The sequence below is a fragment of the Tiliqua scincoides genome, chromosome 8 (genome assembly GCF_035046505.1).
Source record: "Tiliqua scincoides isolate rTilSci1 chromosome 8, rTilSci1.hap2, whole genome shotgun sequence".
Lineage (NCBI taxonomy): Eukaryota > Metazoa > Chordata > Lepidosauria > Squamata > Scincidae > Tiliqua > Tiliqua scincoides.
In genome coordinates this window covers 52871657-52892566 of record NC_089828.1, presented here as the reverse complement: position 1 = coordinate 52892566, position 20910 = coordinate 52871657, and the positions used below count along the sequence as shown (strand labels likewise).

Sequence of the window (20910 nt, the reverse complement as noted above, 5' to 3'; positions counted from 1 at the left end):
GCTGCTTGCTTGTAACAGTGGTATAGCCATGCAGTGGAGTTCTTCACAAGCAAATAGAGCCAAACTTGGAAGCTTCCAGAGCTTTGTTGAGAGTTCTGCCTCTGTTCTCTAGTGGAGAAAACCCCATACATCCTGTGTGCCTCAAAGGCAGGGAAAAATGCCCAATCTCTGCATTACTTTTGAGGACCCCCCCCCCCAAGTTCAAATTTTCGTAGTTGAAGAAAGGTCCAGCAATTGGATTCAGAGAGGATGGTCAGGTGGGTCAAGTGTTGTCACAGATGGCTCAGTTCCAAGTAAACAATCCATCCTTCTCCTTCATGCTCTCTGCACAGTAACATGTCGCGGAGTCACCCAGATATGCACAAACACCATCTTAGAAGAGTCATTCCTTCCTCTGTGGGAGGCAAGAGGGGATGCTTCATCTAAGATGGTATCTGCCACCTACAATTTCTATAAGAACTGTTGATACAAGTATCACCAAGTTGTTGATACAACCTTTCTTTTTAAGCAAGTGTTTCCCAATTAGTGAGGGCACCTTTCTAGTCAACCAAAGAGTTTTCATCAATGAATCTAACAAATTCATTCACCAAAACATGGCAGATCAGCAGCAATCGTGTGTGTTGGGAGTCACACAGGTGGGCAAATCGAGAGCATCTAGAACCAACCCAAAGGGCAAAGGTCTTGGCAGAAACCGACATCATCTTACCGCATGAGTGTCCTTCAACATCATCAAGAAGGTTAGCTGTCGAGGCTGCTGTTCCCATCCTACACTTGCAGTTAAGGCGAATAAAGAATCAACTGGTGGCACCAAAGATGAATAAGAACCAGGCCTCACCTCAGCTGAGCTCCAATCCCATTTTTTACAGCCATGGTTTAAGTGTGGAATATGTGAACTAAAGGTAAGTCTTCCTTTGCACATGTGCAGAGTGCCTTTTCTTCACTGATCTGCAACCACAACTGGGCCTCATAAATCTGGGATTGGGAGGAAGAGCTTCCAAATTCCAAAGCATAATAATACTACCCCTCAACACTACGTATTGTACAGTCAATTAAGTTTAAATTAACCTTTATCAGTTCGTATCAAGTGAGGCCTTTCCTGAAGAATTGTGATCTAGCTATAGTTATCCATGCTCTGGTCACCTCTAGGCTGGACTAATGAGACATGCTATATGTGGGCCTGCCCATGAAAAGTAATGGAAACTTCAGCTGGTGCAAAAGGCCAGGCTTGCAATTAGTGCTGCTCAGTGGAATCAGACCACCCTGACTCTTTGTGAATTGCATTAGCTACTTTTTTATTTTTTAAAACAGGCTCAATTGAAGGAGCTTATTTTGACCTTTAAAGCCTAAACTATTTGGGACCTCGATACCTCATCTCCTCCCGTACACACTGGTGATCATCCGAGACCTTGGTTCTGTTTGCCTTCTGAGGCATGGTGGATATGCATCAGACAAAGGGCCTTTTTCACGCTGGCACCGACCTTGGGGAACACTCTTTCTACAGAGGCCCAATAAGCCCCTGTCTTCAAGAACTGTGTAAAAACCTGGCTTTCCTACTCTGCTTTTCGATTCTGGGGGAGATGTTGGAAGCAGTGGTGGCTAGATTATACCCTTGTGTCTTTCAGTGTGGACGTTGGTTCTTTTTTTGCTGCCTTTAATCATATCAATTGTTTTGTTTTATCAATATTTGGTTTTTATTTCAATTGTAAGCTGCCTTGGCTTGCCACTGGCAAGACAGGTGGAGAAGAACTTTAAAAAATTAGTAAAATAATAATCATTGTTCTTAAATATTAATACTACTACAGTATTATTTTTCCAAGGGAGAATGCCTACTGTGACGACCACAGGTCTAGGTCTACTATTATAAACCTGTCTTGCAAACAGTATGAAGGTTCTGATAATCGTCAGACATATAAACCAGGTGAGCTGTTGAAAGTCAATGTAGCGCAAAGGCCAGTGTATCACGTAGGACCTCAACAAAACTCATGTTCAAATCCCCACTCAGCCATGAAGCTCATCAGATGCCCTTGGTCAGGTCACAGAATGCAGAGGACTCACCCCAAAGAAAGATAGGTTCCTCTTCCTCCTGGGGCACCCTATAATGAGTACAGATAGCCAATAGTGCGCACCTGATAAGTTGAATGGATCCGTGCCAGTTAAGAGCACCTAGTAAGGGCTGCGGGGCTGTAGATAATTAGAAGTGCTTGGGGCAGAATTCTCAACATCCTCTTTCGATGAGATCAGGAAGTTTTACACCATCAGAGAAGGCTACAAAAGCCACATGTGGAAGGATACACTTGATGTTTCAACAGCTGTTTTCTTTTTGATTTCCTCATTTTGGTCTTCTCTGAGAAAGCCCTAGCAAGTTCAAAGAGCTTCTTGCGTGTTGCTGAAAGACAACAGGGCATTTGTAAAGTCAAGGGGGCCCACCAATCTGGAATCTGCAAGAACCACCCCCAAGAAAAGTTTTGAGAGAACTCATTGCGTTAGATATTCTTGGCCTCAACCAACCTATGAGCTATAAGGTAGGGTAAGGTAGGGTAAGCCTAACTCATACCTGGATTGAACCTGCTCCAGGCTCCAAAGATTCTTTACTGGAGCTGGAGGCCTGGACTAAAAACTGAAGCACAGTAGGCAAAAATTGCTTGGTCAGCTAAGAATGAAAGACAGAAGAGCCAAGCACTTATACAGGCGTGCGTCGCTTAACGACCTTCCTTCTTAACAACGGACCGCATACATGATGGTGGTCAAAGCACAACAAAGAGGCTCTTTCTGCCCAACATTGCATATATGCAACAGGGATCAAATGTGAAAACCTGTGGGCCGGGGAAAAATGGGTCAATGAGGTAGTCAGGTCTCTGATAGCATGCAACAGAATGTCTGTTTACACAACAAAGAGGCTCTTAACGCAAAGAGGCAGAAATCTATCTCCAGTGGCCCCCAGTAGCCCAGGTAGAAGGCGAGTGTCTGGCAGGGAGTGTCACTAGACTGGGCTGAATGTTCACTTAACCACCTAATCACATATAAGGGATCAGAGAACGTACCCTTGTCATTAAGTGGCGCACACCTGTATTTATATCTAGCCCAGCCAATCCAGAGACTTCACACTGCCTGCCAATCACAGGGTCTGATGCTGCATCTTCCTATTCCTTTCTATACCACAAGAGGGCTCCAAAGGTTGAGTGCATACAGTCTCAGGTATGCTCACGGCATAGGTTGAGGCTTCCAGACCCCAACCACATAGCTGTACCTAGAAACCCTAAAAATGGAAGCAGGTCTACAGTCTGAGATTCAATGTTATCTTTTTTTTTCCTTCTATATATTTAGCTTATCTACTTTTGGGACTTTAAAATGCTATACATAAATGATAACGAGGAGGAAGGGCTCAGCTTTATTAACCATGTCAAGACATAAAGCAAGAAGATATTAACTATTTTTCTTGCTTGAACATGTTAGATGCAAAGCACTGGAACAGCAGGATGTTCCAATGATAAGACGATATACAGTATTACTTACTACTTAAAAACTTGCATACCCCACTTTTTCACATGAAAAAAATGCCCAAAGCATTCAACAGAGGGTTAAAACAATCCAGCTAAACACAAAACATCAAAACTACCAAAATAGATAAGGCATAGCAGGCAAACAAAATCAAGCATGGCACAAGTAGCTGATAATACAAAATCAAGGTATCAGGCCTCAAATCAGAGGCCTACCAGAATAAAAAAGGTCTTTATCTTAAGTTGCTATATCATAAAGGAGGGAGTCAAATGGATTGCTTGGGGCAGGGAGTTCCACAAGTTCAGCTGTAGCAACAGAGAATGCAATTTCTTGCTGGATATGCAGTAGGGCTCCCTCATTGGTACTGGGTTAGCTTCCACTAATTCAAATTACTCCCTATTTGAATGTGCTACCCATCCTGAAAGCTGTACAGCCCTCAGAAATGTCCATAACTTAAATCAGTTGTATTACAATGCCGGCAATTGGAGTTTAATTGATCAGAAAGAATTTCCATAGAAATTTGCATTCCTATTTTATTATTAATTCACTTATTTAGTTAATATAGTGCCATCTGTGTCAGAGTTGGCATCACTTTGGCAAATGGTGAAGGCCCAGAACTGCTGGATGCCCCAACACAATTGTCTCCACCTGGGGACATCTGCCCCCCCGGACCCTTAAGAGAGGATTGGGCCTAGCCAGCAGCCACTGGCTGGCCTTGCCTTTCCATGGAAGGCAGTCCAGCTAATATTGGCTGCAGAAACTAGCACACTCCAGCCCAGAAGGCACCTGATAAATTTGTTCCCCCACAATGCCAAACCATATTGGGGGAACAAATACGGAAGCAATGTTGGCTAGAACATAATCATTTCTTCCTTCATCCATCATAACCAACACCACAATCATCATCAATATCACCATAGTAATGGGAGAGGGGCTCACCCAAATAGGAGAGGACCCGCTGGAGGGTCCCTTGTTGAGGGTCCCCTCAAACCTGACTGGTGCACAAGGTGCTTTGCACAGAGAGAGAGAGAGAGAGAAGTCAAGGCTGACCCATGCTATCACAGCCATCTAATCAGGAGTTTCTGCACATTCCTGGGTTTAACAACCTTATAATTAAAAGGTAATGCCAGCAATATCATATTTCAGATCCTCTCCCTCTTCCTGCTCTTGCCTCCTTGTTAAATGAGGCTTGTGTAAATTGAGCCACGCTGTTCAATGCAGGAGCCCCGTGGCTTCTAAGAAGAATGCGCTAAAATGGAAAAACCAATATTAGTGCATTTCATCTGGTGATGAAGGCAGAAACCAGAAGGAAGGGGTTTTTTTTGGATTTCCTGGACTCATTCGCAATGAGTGCTTCTAGGGCTTCATTCTAAGGCAAGAAAAAGACCCAGAAATACAGGGCTAATAATGGGTAGAACTGAGTGGGTTGTGTTTAGACAGAACATCAGTCCTTACGCCACCATCCTTTCTTCCCTCTTCACTCCAGCACTGCCCTCAAAGTAATGACTACTTTTACCTGTAAAAAATAGAGCTGAAGCCAATTTGTGTGACTTGATTTTTCATACTGAAATATGCATGTCCGATTAGGGTCAGCCCATCCATCAGGCTGAGTGATGAAGCTGCCTTAGGCAGCAGGACGGCAGGGAGGGGCTCACCTCCATCCACCACCTGCCCCGATTCTCAAGCTCACTGAATTTGGAAAAGAAGAGGAGAACAAGGCAGAAGAGGAAGGGTGGAGAAGAAGAGAATGGCAGGCTAGAGCTCTGTCTCCTCTCTTCCACTCTCTTTTCTGTTCCATTCCCACCAGAGGGTCTTGAACAGGCTCTGTGTTGAACAGAGCAAAATCCATGAAAACTGAAAGCTTTTTCTGGTTTTTATCAATGTCTTGATGAAAACTAAACTAAAATGGCTGTTCCATCTCCACCCTGAATGTAATCTGTGCCAAGGGAACCCAAACTGTGCTCAGTGATGTCAAAACTGAATTCACCAAACTATACTGTATAAGATTATACAAAGTAAGCCACCCCGCCTATAGATATTTGTCTATTTTGCACAGTTTATTTTGCTTTGGTTAAGCCTCACAAAGGGCACAACAATGATCAAAGACACTGAAGCCTCAGAGCCCAATCCTGTGGTCCATGCCGCGCCTCCGCGGCACAGACCACAGTTGTAAACGAGCCGTAAGGCACGTTTGCAGGACTTACTGCCAGGCTCCCACCAGGCTCCGGTCGGTGCTGAGCCAGCGGGCACCCACGTTCCATGGCTCGGCGGTCTCTGTGACTGCCGGGCTGCAGAACAGGAAATGGGGGCATTTCCGGCGGCGTGGGGAGGCATTTTGGGGAGGGGGGAGGCGTGGCTGGGGGTGTGGGGGAGGTGTGTCAGCGGCAGGGGAGAGGCGGATCCACAGAGCCGAGCTCCACAGGATCCAGGGCGCTCGGGCAGGGCTGCGCATCCTACACAAGCGCCTTCACTTTAGCGGTGACCAAACAGTTGCCACTAAAGTGAGTAGTCCCATTGCAGGACTGCTTACCTTATTCGGGGGAAGGTGACGTCTCGCAAGGAGCCTCCCACGGTAGCACAGGAGGCTCTGGATCTGGTGGGAGCCCTTTGTGGAGCTGCCAGGTCCCACAGCTCCGGGCAGCTCAGGATTGGGCTGCCAGTCTCTTGTCCGCTCTCAATTTTATACAGTTCCCTCTCTAGGTTCCAAAATCATGTATCCTGTCAAGTCTATCTTCAATCATAAAGATAAAAACCTGCTTAAAATAAAAGGTGTGATTGTTTGAGGGTGCTGAATTCTACACCCACTTTTTTTTTGGGGGGGGGCACTTGCTGAACTAGAAGGAGAGTCTCTGGAAAAAGACAGTTATATCCCTTCTACTCCACCGCCCAGGATTCATCAGTGCGAAAAATGGCAAGGCAGGTATCAAGACTCACCCGTCTGCCCCAGCTGTGCAATTCTTCCATTTTACCCTCCTGCCCAGGCAGAAGGAAGAAGAGACAGCAGGCAGAGGCCGCTCTGACATCGGTGGTCTGATGCAGAAGCCACGCCTCCTGCAGCTGTCATCTGCTGCCAGGCCATTCTGGGGCCCATTTTTGTGGGGATTATTTAAATTGAGTTTGCTACAGCATTAAGATCCAGCCGCAGTCAGGAACCCGATTCTTCTTTTCTTAATTGCTTGTAAACCCCTTGGCCTGCGGGGTAATATAGAAATAAAGTCCCCTGCCCACATAGCAGGTATCAGATATACCATGTGAGCACATCTATTCTCTGAAAAACAGTAATGTGCAGATATTGTTTAGGATTCCAGTGGGCAGATGCGAACATCAGAGTAATTCAATATTCTAACACGAAGTGGGAACAAACACACGACAGGCAGGCAGGCAGGCAGAGCAAGCTAAAAAAATCCCTAAACCCATCACAGTCCAAGATCCAACCCCGCATCCACTGTCATGCAACTCACATTTCCCCATGTGCTTTAATTTGTCCCTAAATAAGGCATCTTCGGAGACAGCACCACTGGCCGCACTGGTTAAGGAGCGAGATACATCATCTGAAAGGCAAAACACATCTGGGTTCAAACAGAAGCAGAGGCTGTGGAGAGGAATCGTTTAGCACCAGGTACAAAGCATTGATGTGTAGATACTGTGCTGCTGGAAATAAAGCTCAGCCCCCACACTGGCTTCAAGATGTTCTCCATGTGCCACCAGCAACTTATGACTACTACATAAGCACTGCTGGATCACATCAAAGGTCTACCAGGCCCAGCAGCCTGTAGTGACCAACTGAATGCCTCCAGGAAGCCCCCAAGCAAGGCATGAAGGCAAACCCCCCCCCCTTGTAAATCCCCAGCACCTATTATTAGGCATAGGCTGGTACACTCTGGTAGAATGCCTTTGGGCATGGAATTTCCACTCCTAACTATCACAGATAATAAGCAGTGACAATAATCCACCTGTAGGGGCCTTTGGCCAAATGCCATTGTGGGGTCCCAGAGGTGCCGCTCCTGTCATCTTGGATTTCCTATAATGCAATGCACCTGGCACTGCTGGTAACAGCAAGTCTTGGGGGTGGTTCGCCTTAGAGGCTGACTCCAGCGGCCACGCTGTTGGCACCCGCCAGCTCTGCCATGCTGACTGCAGTTCCCACAATAGTGCTTCCTTAACTTAAGTATGGGAGAAAACTGTGGCCCAAAACACATGCCCACTAATCCTTCCCCCAGTGCCCAGCAACAAGAAAGCTAAGCAGGAAGCAGACATGATTCCCACATTCAGTGCCCTGCCAAAGTGGCGATGCTGAAGGAAGGGAAGAGTCTGTTGCTCCCTATCAAGAGCCAGGAAGCCCCACTATCGAGCTTGCCAAGTGAAGGTGAGCAGCAATAGCCATTCTCCTTTGCCACTTTGGCTTGGGGGCAAGACATGCAGGAAAAAAAAAGTGTTGTGGACCGAAAGAGAAATTCTGCTATGGCCCATCATCAGAGACCAAGTCTAACTGAGAGGCTTGCAAAGAGTAGCAGTGGACATTCTTCCCCTCCTTCAGGGGTTAGATGAAATGGACCCTTGGACAACCGTGGATTCTCAGCCAGGACCTGACCTGATTGAGCCCTGGCACAGGCCCTGCTGATAAAAACACCCTTGCTGGATCAAGCCAAAGGTCCATTAGTTCAATATTCCACTTCCAGCAGCGGTCAGCCAGATGGCTCCAGGAAGACCATAAGCCAGTCACCAAGGTAGCAGCCTCTTCCACTGCTGCTCCCCACAGCAACCACTATCCAGTGGCATCCCTGTACACGGACGTTCAAAATAGCCAATGTGGTGAAGAGCCATTGATTGACCACTCCCCTTCTAAGCCCAACTAAACTGAAGGCTATCACTGCATCTTGCAACAGCAAATGCCGTACATTACTTAGTGAAAGTATTTGGAACCACCACTTCTCACAACGTGGTTCTATGAATGCGACCATGCTGCCTCATGTTCAGCTTGTGATGTCACTGCAAAGAAGGGAAGTCCTTTCCTATGAGGAAAGGTGGAGGGATTTCAGTTTCGCTTGGAAAAGAGAAGGCTGGAGGGAGGGACGGGACATGATAGTGTTCTTCAAATACCTGAAAGGCTGTCACATGGAAGAGGCTGGTAAAGGTTTGTTCTCTGCTGCCCCGGAGAGAGAAACTAAATCTAATGGGGTTGAGCTGCAGGAGGGGAGATCTCTGTTGGCTATCAGGAAGAAATTCTCAACAGCAAGGGCAGCTTGACAACAGAACTGATGCCAGAGGGAAGAGGTGAGTTCTCCCTCACTGGAGGTCTTCAGGTAGAGGTTCGATGGGCAGCTTTAGAGACGCTGCTCTACATCAAATTTTCCTGCTTCCAGGAGGGGGTTGGCCTTGAAGGGCCTTTCCAACTCTCTGTTTTGTATCTTTCATCTTGGCTCCAACTGTGTGTGAAGTCTTTTCATCTGTCCTGAATTTCCTGCCAATCTGTTTTGTTGGATGACCTGAAGTTCTAAAGCATTACAGAGGAAGGGAGATGGGGAGGGGGAAACCCTGATTCTTTCTACCTACTTCTTTGACACCATTCACTGCATGTCGGCTGCCTGGAAGGCTTTAGAAGTTTGCATTTAATTTAAAAAAACTCGACAGGAGTCTCAGAACTCTGAACTACACATGACATTAAACACATCATTGACAGACAGATTTAACTAGAAAGCAGACTGAAAGCGATTCTCTTACATTAAAAAAAAATCAGCCATGGGGGGGGGAGAAATCCAATCTGAGACTGTGGCACATGATAGAGGGGGAGGTTAAAGCTTCCTCCCTGCACCAAAAATCCCCTCCTCCAAAGCAGCTATTTGGGGGAGGGGTTTGAGATTATTCAGGAGGGATTTGGGTGGGAAAACAGTACCAGAAGTATTCATACCCTCCTCACTACTATCTCAGGCTGGATGGGGCTCCCTCATGGCTGACTCCTTTAATACAAAAAGACCACTTCTAGACTACTTCCTGGTGAAACCCACCACTGCAGTAGTTTTTGCCATGTGTAGCTGGGCCCTCAGTCTGGTTCTCATGCATTATGACTGTGGCATTGTGGGACACACTCAGCCCCTGCCCCCCCCCCCCACCCCAAGCCTCTTAGGCCACTTTTCAGTCATCCCAAATGCACTGGATTCCCATCTAAGTCATCCCCAAGAATTTCACTGTGTTGGACACGGATCCAATTTTGGTTGACAGTCTCCACCAAAATGTCCCCTTCACAATACACTCCATTTGGTTCACTCTGTCTGCAGTTTTAATGCAGTAGAAACAGACAGCAGCTCTAATTCCCTCCTCTGAGGCTGCTGCTCAGCGCAGTAGCTAAGGTTAAGCAGGATTACGCTCCTGGCTCTGTCAGGAAGGCAACATCCCCCTATTCAAAGGCCAGAGGAAGGAGGAGCTCGCAGTTACGACGGCTGGGAACCAGAGCAGGTTGCTCGCCATTTGCCACCCCTTCCCGACAAGTCAGAAAGGATTTGGAACGGCAGCGGGAGAAGCAACAGGACTAAAGCTTGTATAAAACCTCCTCCAGCTTCTAAGGCAAAAGATTTGCTTTATTTAAAAAAACACCATTGCAAATGTATCGTGCAAAAAGTGTGCACCAGGCACTAGGCTCCAGGCAAATGTTTACACCAGTTTTTCAGCCTTGATAGCCCAATACATGATGAGAAAAGCTGGATAGCACTACTACAATCAGGGCCAATGCCACAGGTGGGGCACTAGTGGGTATGTGTCCATAGACCCACCCAGGATGCATCCGGTCTCAGTAACTGCCATGCAAGTTGCATATAGAAATATAACAAGTCTTTATACCCTTATCCCTATATGCAACTCGTGCAGCTGCTCCTTAGGTTGCACTGCCCTCCCCATCAGGCATCAGTCAGTGGGCTTTCTCCTAAGCTGTTGGAGTAACAGAGAAGCCTTTAGGAAGAACCTACTGCCCGGTGGGAGAGGGCTGATTAAGAGGCAATAACTGCTGCCTGTGCTACATTGTGGGGGGCAGGTCCACACAACTTTGAGAGGCCCTAGGACAGCGGTCACCAAACTAATGATTGCTGTCTGCGGAAAAACCGGTCCCCACTCAAACCTGAGCTTACTGAAAGCTGTGTAATGTCCAGGCAGACGTGATTGCCCAGAGCGTCCCTGAGCCCAGATCTACTCAGACTACATGTGGTGTGGAGGTGGAACAGCATGCTCAACTCATGGAGTGAATGGTTTTCCCCAAACCCCGGATCCAGCCCAAGGGCTGGAATTTGGAAAGCCCTGCCCTAGGACACAGGACCCACATCTAGATAGAGCCTGCATCTCACTGGGCAGTATCCCTGACGATGGATCCATTTTGGAGTTATAATGGGCCCTTGGTATCCATGGAGGATCTGTTCCAACTTCCAGGACCCCCAGTGGATACCAAATTCATCAGATAATGAAATCCATGGGGGGGGGGGGTGTTTGAAGGAAGCACACTGGGAAACCAGAAGTGCCTTTCAGAAGCCTCCTGGAGGCCTTCTGAGGCTTGGAAAGACTGCGTACAATCTCCCTCCACCTCAGAAGGCCTCCGGGAGGCTTCTGAAAGGCACTTCTGGTTATGTTCAGGAGGTCACAGAGGCCCTCCAGCTCCTAGGTCGACCCTTTCCATATTCAAATCTGTGGATGCTAGCCCACAGATAAGAAGGGTTTCCTGTATATTCTAAGAAACCTCATTAGAGAGGTTCTAATTTTCCACAAGCTTCCTCTGGAGATGCCACAATAACAGCAACATATACTATGTGTGAAACCTCAGCAGAACTGGGCAATGCAGAGAAAGAATCCTACACAACGTACCTGATATTACTGAGGAGAAGCTGACATCATTACTGAGGGCGACGCTGCTCATCTTGGATTTCTTCGATTCATACTTCAAACGATCTAGTTGTCAAGGGGAAAAAATGTGTTTGAACATACATAGATTAAATATATGCAGCCAAGGAGTTGAACTCAATCTGAACCCAACCCCCAAAAGCAGTTTGGAAAGAATTTTTTTCCAGATTGCAGAACTAAACCTGAGCCCAAGATTCCTTTGTTGCTTTGAACCAGAAGCAAACTCCTAAAACAAAAAGCATTAACTGGTTCAAACTGGTCAATAATCAGGCATTCAGCTTTCAGTTGAAGGCTTATTACTGTATTTTATTCTCCTGCTTTTTATCTTGTTACATATAATCTAGTCATAAGAATGATTAAACATTCAAAAATAAAACAGTTTAAAAACGTATTATTTTATTTTCTCTGTTGTGTGTTTGTTTTTTATCTTCTTTAAATTTTTACTATTTACACATCAAAACACTTTTTCCCCCCCTGAAAAACTATTATCATTGGTTTTAGAGAGTTTCACTGCAAGGAAAAGAACTTGATATGATTTTGTATGCTAAGTGTCTGAACCAATTCCCTAATCACTTTTTGAAGAGTCCCTGAACCACAAATGAACTGGAGATTTTAAAAAAGAGGGGGAACCTGAACTGAAAGTGAACCTGCAGGGTTCTTGATTTGACTCCTTGATTACAGCTCAGTCCTAAACACAAAGAGATGGATCACCAAGGCTTGTTTCACACTTGCATACAGGCATGACTTGGCCTCTTGATGCTCAGTTACTGGATACTTAACATACAAACTTAAATGGAATCAAACCATCCATGTTGGCAACCTTCAGTCTCGAAAGACTATGGTATTGCGCTCTGAATGGTGGTTCTGGAACAGTGTCTAGTGTGGCTGAAAAGGCCGATTCGGGAGTGACAATCCCTTCCACACCAGGAGCAAGTGCAGTCTGTCCCTGGTCTGTCTCCCTGGCTATGGGCCTTCCTTCTTTGCCTCTTAGCCTCAGACTGTTGGCCAAGTGTCTCTTCAAACTGGGAAAGGCCATGCTGCACAGCCTGCCTCCAAGCGGGCCGCTCAGAGGCCAGGGTTTCCCACTTGTTGAGGTCCACTCCTAAGGCCTTCAGATCCCTCTTGCAGATGTCCTTGTATCGCAGCAAACCACTTGCTTAGCTAATCCAGCTAATTGTCTACACCCAAATGGTAGTTGGCTACTCCAAGGTCTTAGAAAGTGAAAGGTCTTTCCCAGCCATGCAGCGAGAAACCATTTAACTCATTTTTGCCCAGCCCACAGGTGTACATATTTTTGTCCCTGTTGCACATATACAACACTGGGCAGAAATGACTTAACTGAAGATGCTTGGGACAAATCCTTGGGCTATCCACAAGCAATGCATGTGTTGTACCACTTGATAAGTCATGGCTGAATGCATGAACAGCATCCACTAGAAAGCACTGTGTTTGAGGCTACATGGAATTACTGTGATATTTGAACTGCGACCACTCAGTCATACATGCAAGATAATGTCCGATACTTCAGTCGTGGAGCCCATCAGCATGTAGCTCTACAGCTGCTGGCGTAAGCAGGCTGAGAACATCTGTGCATGAATGGCTGGCTTTATCATGAGGTGAACTGAGATAGCAGCCTCAGGCAATGAATTCTCAGGAGATGGCTCCCATTGCCGACACTGCTCTACCCAAGAATGCCCACAGGATAAAGCAGAATAGAAGAGAGGGGAAGGAGACACACATTTGAAAAGAGATGGAGCAGAAGAGGAAGCGGAGGATTACCTCCTCCGCATCCTCTTCTGCTCCATCTCTTTTCAAATCCAGCATGGGAAAAAAGAGTGGCTCTTGGAACATTGGAGCCAGCACGTTCACTCTAAGCTGCACAGGTGTGCAGCTGGAACTCAGGCCCTGTGCAGCATTCTTGTTAGAGCTCCAAAGTCCAGGAATGATGTCATCACCAAGCACTTTGGAGCTGTCCCTGCACAGCTACTATACCGATCCACGCACTTCCTTTGGAGATTAGAGAGACTGGCATCATACTGGGTAAAGGGGGGGGAGCATTAACCCCTGCTAATTGGGTAAGAGGCACTTTTTCAAGTGGGTGCTCCTCTTTTTTTAGCAGGGGGAGAGTAACTGGCCCACCTCACCCCAGCAGTGTCTGTTCTAGTGGCTGTCTGCTGGTGTTCTTTGCATCTTTTTAGACTGTGAGCCCTTTTGGGACAGGGAGCCATTTAGTTATTTGATTTTTCTCTGTAAACCGCTTTGTGAACTTTTAGTCGGAAAGCGGTATATAAATACTGTTGTTGTTAATAATAATAATAATAATAATAATAATAATAATAATAATAATAATAATAATTTGACTTCCTGTTTCAGGTGCCCAAAGGTCTTGGGCCACTTCTGTGTGCATATGCACCTGAGAGGTTAGGCTGACTGGCTGCCCATCGTATGTACACTTAAGGATGAGCACTTGTCATAACAATTTGTGTACCTGCTGTAGGGAGCACAAGCACCCATGACAAACACCAGTCACTGATGATGGTGTTTCTAAATGGGTAGCATTTATGCACCCAATAAAAGTTGAAATTATCACCACAGCTGAGAGCGCAGGCAACAGTATTGTGAGGAGACCCCAAAATGATTATTTTCCTATAGGGCAATCTGTATGCATGATGCCTTACAAAGAATGAAAGGACACAACCTTACCCCAAAGGGCTCACAATCTAAATATAGATGCAAGGCACACAGCTGAGAAAGGGAAGGGAAGTGCAGGCTGAGATAAACTGGAGAAGAATATGCATTATTTCATGCAGTGCTTACAGTAGTTGATGTATAACACAAAGACTAGAGCGTTTTGCCGAAGACTTCACATAAGAAAAGAATTCTTAGGAAAGATCTGAAGTAAAACAGATAGAATTTAGAGGTTGTCTGGGAGGCAGTTCCAGGCAAGAGGAACAGCAAAGGAGAAAGACTGGAGTCATCTGTGGGTCAAGAAAACTTCCACGTCACTGATTACCTCTCTCAAGGGCCAGGAGAAAGTCCCGATTCCTCTGCAGTTCCTTCATGAACTCCTCGTTCTGCAGGAAGAGCGCAATCCGCTCGTCTTCAAGGTACTGCTTCCACTTTCTCTCTTGATCCAACGTGCCTTGGGGCCTCTGGCTTCCCTGACTTGGTGGTGTTTGATGGCAGCTTTGTGAGCTCTGCAGAAGTGTGGATATCCAGAAAGAGCAAGTTGCTAAGCGCTGCAACTAGAAGGTGCTTCAGACATGGCATGGCAGCAAATCAGAGTTTGTTAATGTGTACACTTATCTGGGAGCTGGGACTGGTTTAAGTTCCCTACAGAACACACTTGGATGCTATCTGCACTTTCAAACACACTTCTATTGCATTCACACTTTATAATTTTACAGGTGCTCGTAAAAGATGGTCAGTGTACACCTAATACAATGATAATGTGCGATAATGTTGGGGAGGCTTCCATTGTCACTGCCAACCACCTCCCATGTTCGGTCCACTCTGCCTTGCCTGTCAGGAAATCCTGGAGCAGAGCCTGCTGGAACATGAACCCTACAGAAGCAGCAGGGCCAGAGCAAACATGCTCAGCAGCAACAATGGAAGCCTCCCCTACAGAATGTTAAGCTCCGTTCACGCAGGGGAGGGATTAGTGTGGGCATTGGATCTGGCCCACAGGCTGGAGAGCCCTGACCTAGAGCTACCAACAGCTCCTACAGTTCTTCCCAGACCTTCCCACCAATCCCCACCCCAACTTTGGTTATCTGAATTTTTTGTGTGTCCTCCCTGGTTCCCGAGATCTATTTAAGAATTTAAATGCTTCTTAAATATTGTGGCTCTCAAACATCTCTCTTGCGGCTCTCAAACATCTAAAGTTTAGCCTATGTGGCTCTTGTGCAACAGAAGTTTGGTCAGCCCTGGTATACAGCCTGGTAGGGAGAGCAGACCAGGTTACATCCCCAACCTATGCAGCTGCATAACACAAAGCATGGCTGAAGAAGAGTCTCTGCTGCTATGCGCTATTCACTGCAAGCATGAGGTGTTTGGCCTAGAGCTAGCAAGGTTGAAAATTGGAGCCTGAAGGACAGCAAGCAAGCAGGACTACCTGTTGCCTGATTCCAAGACAGATGGCCAGGCCAGGCTTCTATAATTTACATCAGGCCCAGCGAACCCCATGGTTGAGGCTGATGTTACATGCGCCAGTACCCTTCTGCACATGAAATGAGTTCCGAAGCCTAAGCTCATACAGAGACCAAGGTCACACACAGTGCAATCCTATGCATATATGCTCAGAAGTAAGTTCCATTGAGTTCAATGGGGCTTTCTCCCAGGAAAGTGCACATAGGATTGCAGCCTCAGTCAGCTAGGTCTCGGCCTCAGCTCAAAATGTTTCTGATTCAAGCCCTGGAAAATCTGACACATGGCTGCCTTACCCACAATATCCCACTGCATGTGGTTTGTGCCATATGCAGTGGCGTAGCTAGAGGGGGTGCAAAGCACCAAGTTCTGCAGGGAGCTTCACTGCAGTGTGCAAGCGGCCCCTCCCTCTCCCCTTCAGAGCCATTTCGGGCGGTGGAAGCAATGTGGCCAAATGCGTAGCTAGAGGGGGCGCAAAGCACTAAATTTTGCAGAGAGGGGCCACTTGCATGCAGCAGTAAAGCTCCCTGCAAAATTTAGTGCTTTGCACCCCGTCTAGCTATGCCTTTGGCCAATTGCACTAAGGGGAGAAATAAAGGTTATTTCAACAACCTCCCATCCCTCAGAATCCAGGCTGGAGATGCCCTAAAAAGCCGAAAGGCAAAACAGACCTTGCCAATATTTGAATTCAGAGTCTAAATAGAAAAACATCCACCTCCCACCTGCACCCTGTCCATTTGCTGGGGTAAGATGCGCAGGAAGTCATCTGGAAGGTTGCCTAATAATGGTGGATTCCAGTTCCTGTACCGTCTTTGTGCCTGAGGGCCACTGGAATTCTGAACATCAATCCTGCAGGGTCAAGGACAAGGAAGAGTTAAAAGGTAGTGGAGCCACAGGCTGAATGGCTCCAGGTCATACAACTAAACATCCTAGTTTTCTTATTTAAACCCCATAAAAATCTCCAAGGAAAGTTCAGAGTCCTAGGAAAAAAGCATGGAAGCTTTCGTGTTTCCTTAGAGATAAAACAGTCTGGACTTGAATGTTAAAAACGCATTCTCATGCACAGTGCTTTTAACTACTTAATTATAAGAAAAAATTTAATTTAATTAATAATAAGTTAAAATAATAAATAAATAAGAGAAAACAAGGGTCTGTAGCTATGCAGATTCCCTCTTCCCAGGGATGCCCATACAGGCCAAAATCCTGTACACAATTACCGGGGAGTAAGTTCCATGGAGCTCATTAGGACTTACTTCTGAGTAGATATGGCTGTGATTACATTGCCAGTGACAGCAGCCCAGCTTTCTCAGTCTCAGGGCTATCAATACCTTCCGTGAGTGCCTGATCCATTGGGTCATCTCTTGGCACCCTGACTGACCAATCACATCCCCAACCTTGCCTGCATAGCCAAGGACGGATGGCCCAAGCCTCCACTGTGCCTAGTTCAGCTTATCTACATGCTACTCAATTTTCACAAAGTGCATATGAATCCCTATCTCCATCTCCTCTTCTGACTCAGCTAGCAGAACTTGGAGAGCAAGCAGGAAGTGTGTGGGTCAGGGTTGCCTAGAGTGTCCACACTCACTTCATGCTCATGCCCCAGTTTCTGGGGAGCACCCAGGGAGAGAAAGCAACTGCCGCTTAAGGTCCTACCAATCAAGAGACACTTGATTCTTGGGATGAGCTTTGACCAACTCCCAGGATGAACAGAGGCTTGATGAGCAGGCAGAAGCCAGAGCACTCCCTGCCAGTCTGCCACTCCTGATAGCCCACCATCTAAGAATGGGCCAGCTCTGTCATGGTCATCTACATGACCCTTGGACCCCTCCCATACTCAAGTACAGCACAGTCGCTGGATACAGATTTGGTGTAGGTCAGAGACAGCTGGATTAATTTGCGCCCGGCTGTACTTGGTGAGGTGCCTGGTATTCCTGATAATGATTCAAAAGGGGTTTCACTGCCTTGCTTAGGAATTTTTGGTTCCTCCTGCATAGCAGAAACAGAACAAGCAACATATGCTTAGCTGTGCAGTTCATACGAGTTGCAGGAGACCTGTATATTTGGACTAGTTCAGTGCAGGTGTTTTGGGTCTCAGTATCTGTTTTTCCAGCGCATTCATTTGAATGATAAGCAGTATAGTTGTTTGCACCAGAGAGAAGAGGAAAATAATTCTAATGAACTTGGCAGGCAGCGAGAGGAGGCCAAGAGCACCTACCAAGTGAAGCTTTGTGTTATTCTCTCTGGGAGGATTGCAGGAGATGGGAGAAAGTGGTCTGGATTTCCTTAATGGGCAGGCATAAGGGAAGCTTTTTGGAAAGGGGCTAGAAATCAAGAATCAGGAAACAAAATGAGGAAAGAACAGCAGGATCTCTAAGCTCTGGTCAATTTTGGCTGTTAGTGACTCCAATTTGCCTCCTTGAAGTTGCCATTGCAAGGGGAATGGAACCAAATCCGAACTCAAATCCACAAACAAGTTCAGAGGTCCATTTCGAGGAATAAAAATTAAGCTGGACCAGAACCAAATCAATAACACATACATATACTCACACAAAATGGTAATCAGTTCAGACCAAGAAGTTTAACAGTCAGAAACCTGGCTGTCAAATCCATGATTGGTTTGTTCATTTGCAGTATATACTGTATTTTGTTTGTAAACTCAAACACAATTAAAAAGATTCCCCCCCCCCCAGGTAATCCATTAGCACAGCATTCATTTCACAAATGAATACAAGCAATAAGTTTGATATAATTCCCATGAAATGAATCCAGACCAGGCCAAAACTAGTTTAAAGTGACTTAACAGTACTAAACCACATTTTAAATGTCTGAATCAGAGAGTTCAAAAATGCTGATGAACGTGAAACACAATTAAACCCAAATTGTTAACAGCCTTGTTTCAGTGGAAGTAGAGGCAATGGAGGCAAATGACGTGTGTCAGCATCTTCATTGGGGCTTATCCCAGAACAGGGGAGAAAATAACTAACTTTTAAAAAAGACGTTTCCTTATTAATTGTAGCACACTCTTCGCCAATCCAAATGGTTTTAACTCTAATTATTAATAAATGTATGGGGTTGTAGCCATTGGAAGGAGGGCGCCCTGGACTGGACAGAGTAAAACTGAACCAACACACACCAGTGTGGGAGCTTTGGCTGGTTTGGATCCTTGCCAGGGATCTTGCACATTGCACAAGGACACAAAAAGGCAGCCCCATTGCTAGAGCAACAAAGATGCTTGCATTGGATCCTTCCATGGGAGAATGCAGTGCATCTGCCATAATGCCATGGCAGGTTAAAAAATCCCTTATGAGTGCTGTTGGGAAGGCCAAGCAGGTTGACAATGGAAGGCTTCAAAGCCTAGTTAGATGATGGGGGACCTACAAGATGGATGCCAGAAGATGAGGAGGAAGCAGGGCGAGATTGCTAACTTTCCTTGCGTTTCTGAGCTGCTTAGCTGGGGAGAGGAGGGTGTTATTTAAGGGGACTCCCACGACTACCTTTCCTGACAGATGCAGGTCGTAGGTTCATCTTGCACTGCCATTATCCTGTCCCTTGAACTAGGCTCCAGGTTTGGAAAACATTACATTAACAACCAATATTATTATTATCATCATCATGATTGCTGTAGATACTTTTGCCAAGTAATCAAGCTCCAATTATCACTTCGCCTTATCTCTGGGTCAATCAGAGGGCAGAGCCTTTCAACTCTGAACAGTTTGTTTCTCAGCTGAGCTGTTGCTCAGCTCAGGCAGGCACCTCTTTAGTTGCTACATTACTTTAGTTGCTACTTTAGTAATTTTCCTGGGACATTCCAGCAAAAGTTAACCTTTTATTCTTCTTCCTTCTGTTGCAGCCTGGTTCTGCTTTGGAAATGCTTGCAAATGCTTGCAAAGCAGGTCTGTTTTTTGAAACTCCAGGATGGGATCCTCCTTCCCAGGCTACAATTCAGTGCACCAATACTTAAGAATAACAACCCATGGAAAGCAGTGGGTCTACTTCTGAGTAAAAAGGGTTGTAAATATCTCAACTATAGATACAGGGATATAGATATGGGCCTGTCAGCCTAACATCTATACTGGGTAAGATGGTGGAATGCCTCATCAAAGATAGAATCTCAAAACACATAGACGAACAGGCCTTGCTGAGGGAGAATCAGCATGGCTTCTGTAAGGGTAAGTCTTGCCTCACAAACCTCTTAGAATTCTTTGAAAAGGTCAACAGGCATGTGGATGTGGGAGAACCCGTGGACATTATATATCTGGACTTTCAGAAGGCGTTCAACACAGTCCCTCACCAAAGGCAACTGAGAAAACTTCACAGTCAGGGAATTAGAGGGCAGGTCCTCTCCTGGATTGAGACCTGGTGGAAGACCAGGAAACAGAGAGTGGGTGTCAATGGGCAATTTTCACAATGGAGAGAGGTGAAAAGCGGTGTGCCCCAAGGATCTGTCCTGGGACCGGTGCTTTTCAACCTCTTCATAAATGACATGGAGACAGGGTTGAGCAGTGAGGTGGCTAAGTTTGCAGACGACACCAAACTTTTCTGAGTGGTGAAGACCAGAAGTGATTGTGAGGAGCTCCAGAAGGATCTCTCCAAACTGGCAGAACGGGCAGCAAAATGGCAGATGCATTTCAATGTAGGTAGGTGTAAAGTCATGCACATTGGGGCAAAAAATCAAAACTTCACATATAGTCTACTGGGTTCTGAGCTGTCTGTGACAGATCAGGAGAGAGATCTTGGGGTAGTGGTGGACAAGTCGATGAAAGTGTCAACCCAATGTGCGGCAGCAGTAAAGAAGGCCAATTCTATGCTTGGGATCATTAGAAAAGAGATTGAGAACAAAATGGCTAATATTATAATGCCGTTGTACAAATCGATGTTAAGGCCACACCCGGAGCATTGTGTCCAGTTCTGGTCGCCTCATCTCAAAAAGGACATAGTGGAAACTGAAAAGGTGCAAAAGAGAGCGACTAAGATGATTCCTGGGCTGGGGCACCTTCCTTATGAGGAAAGGCTATGGCGTTTGGGCCTCTTCAGCCTAGAAGCCTGAGGGGGGACATGATTGAGACACACAAAATAATGCATGGGAAGGATAAAGTGGATAAAGAGATGCTCTTTACACTCTCACATAACACCAGAACCAGGGGACATCCACTAAAATTGAGTGTTGGGAGGGTTAGGACAGACAAAAGAAAATATTTCTTTACTCAGTATGTGGTTGGTCTGTGGAACTCCTTGCCACAGCATGTGGTGATGGCGTCTGGCCTAGGTGCCTTTAAAAGGGGATTGGACAAGTTTCTGGAGGAAAAATCCATTACTGGTTACAAGTCATGATGTGCATGTGGAACCTCCTGATTTTAGAAATGGACTATGTAAGAATGCCAAATGCAA

At 46.1% G+C, this 20910-nt stretch overlaps 1 protein-coding gene across 3 annotated transcripts in view; it reads right to left on the bottom strand.

Annotated features, from left to right (window-relative positions):
- The window catches only part of CUEDC1 (CUE domain containing 1), a 93724-nt gene that overhangs the window by 9264 nt on the left and 63550 nt on the right, over positions 1–20910 (bottom strand). For all 3 annotated transcript variants that reach the window (XM_066635944.1, XM_066635945.1, XM_066635946.1), the window contains 6 exons: positions 16245–16371; positions 14390–14573; positions 11341–11424; positions 6960–7049; positions 2293–2386; positions 707–765 (listed from right to left, as the gene is read on the bottom strand). In XM_066635944.1, the coding sequence (XP_066492041.1) occupies positions 707–765; positions 2293–2386; positions 6960–7049; positions 11341–11424; positions 14390–14573; positions 16245–16371 (638 nt within the window). The remainder of the gene's footprint in view (positions 1–706; positions 766–2292; positions 2387–6959; positions 7050–11340; positions 11425–14389; positions 14574–16244; positions 16372–20910) is intronic.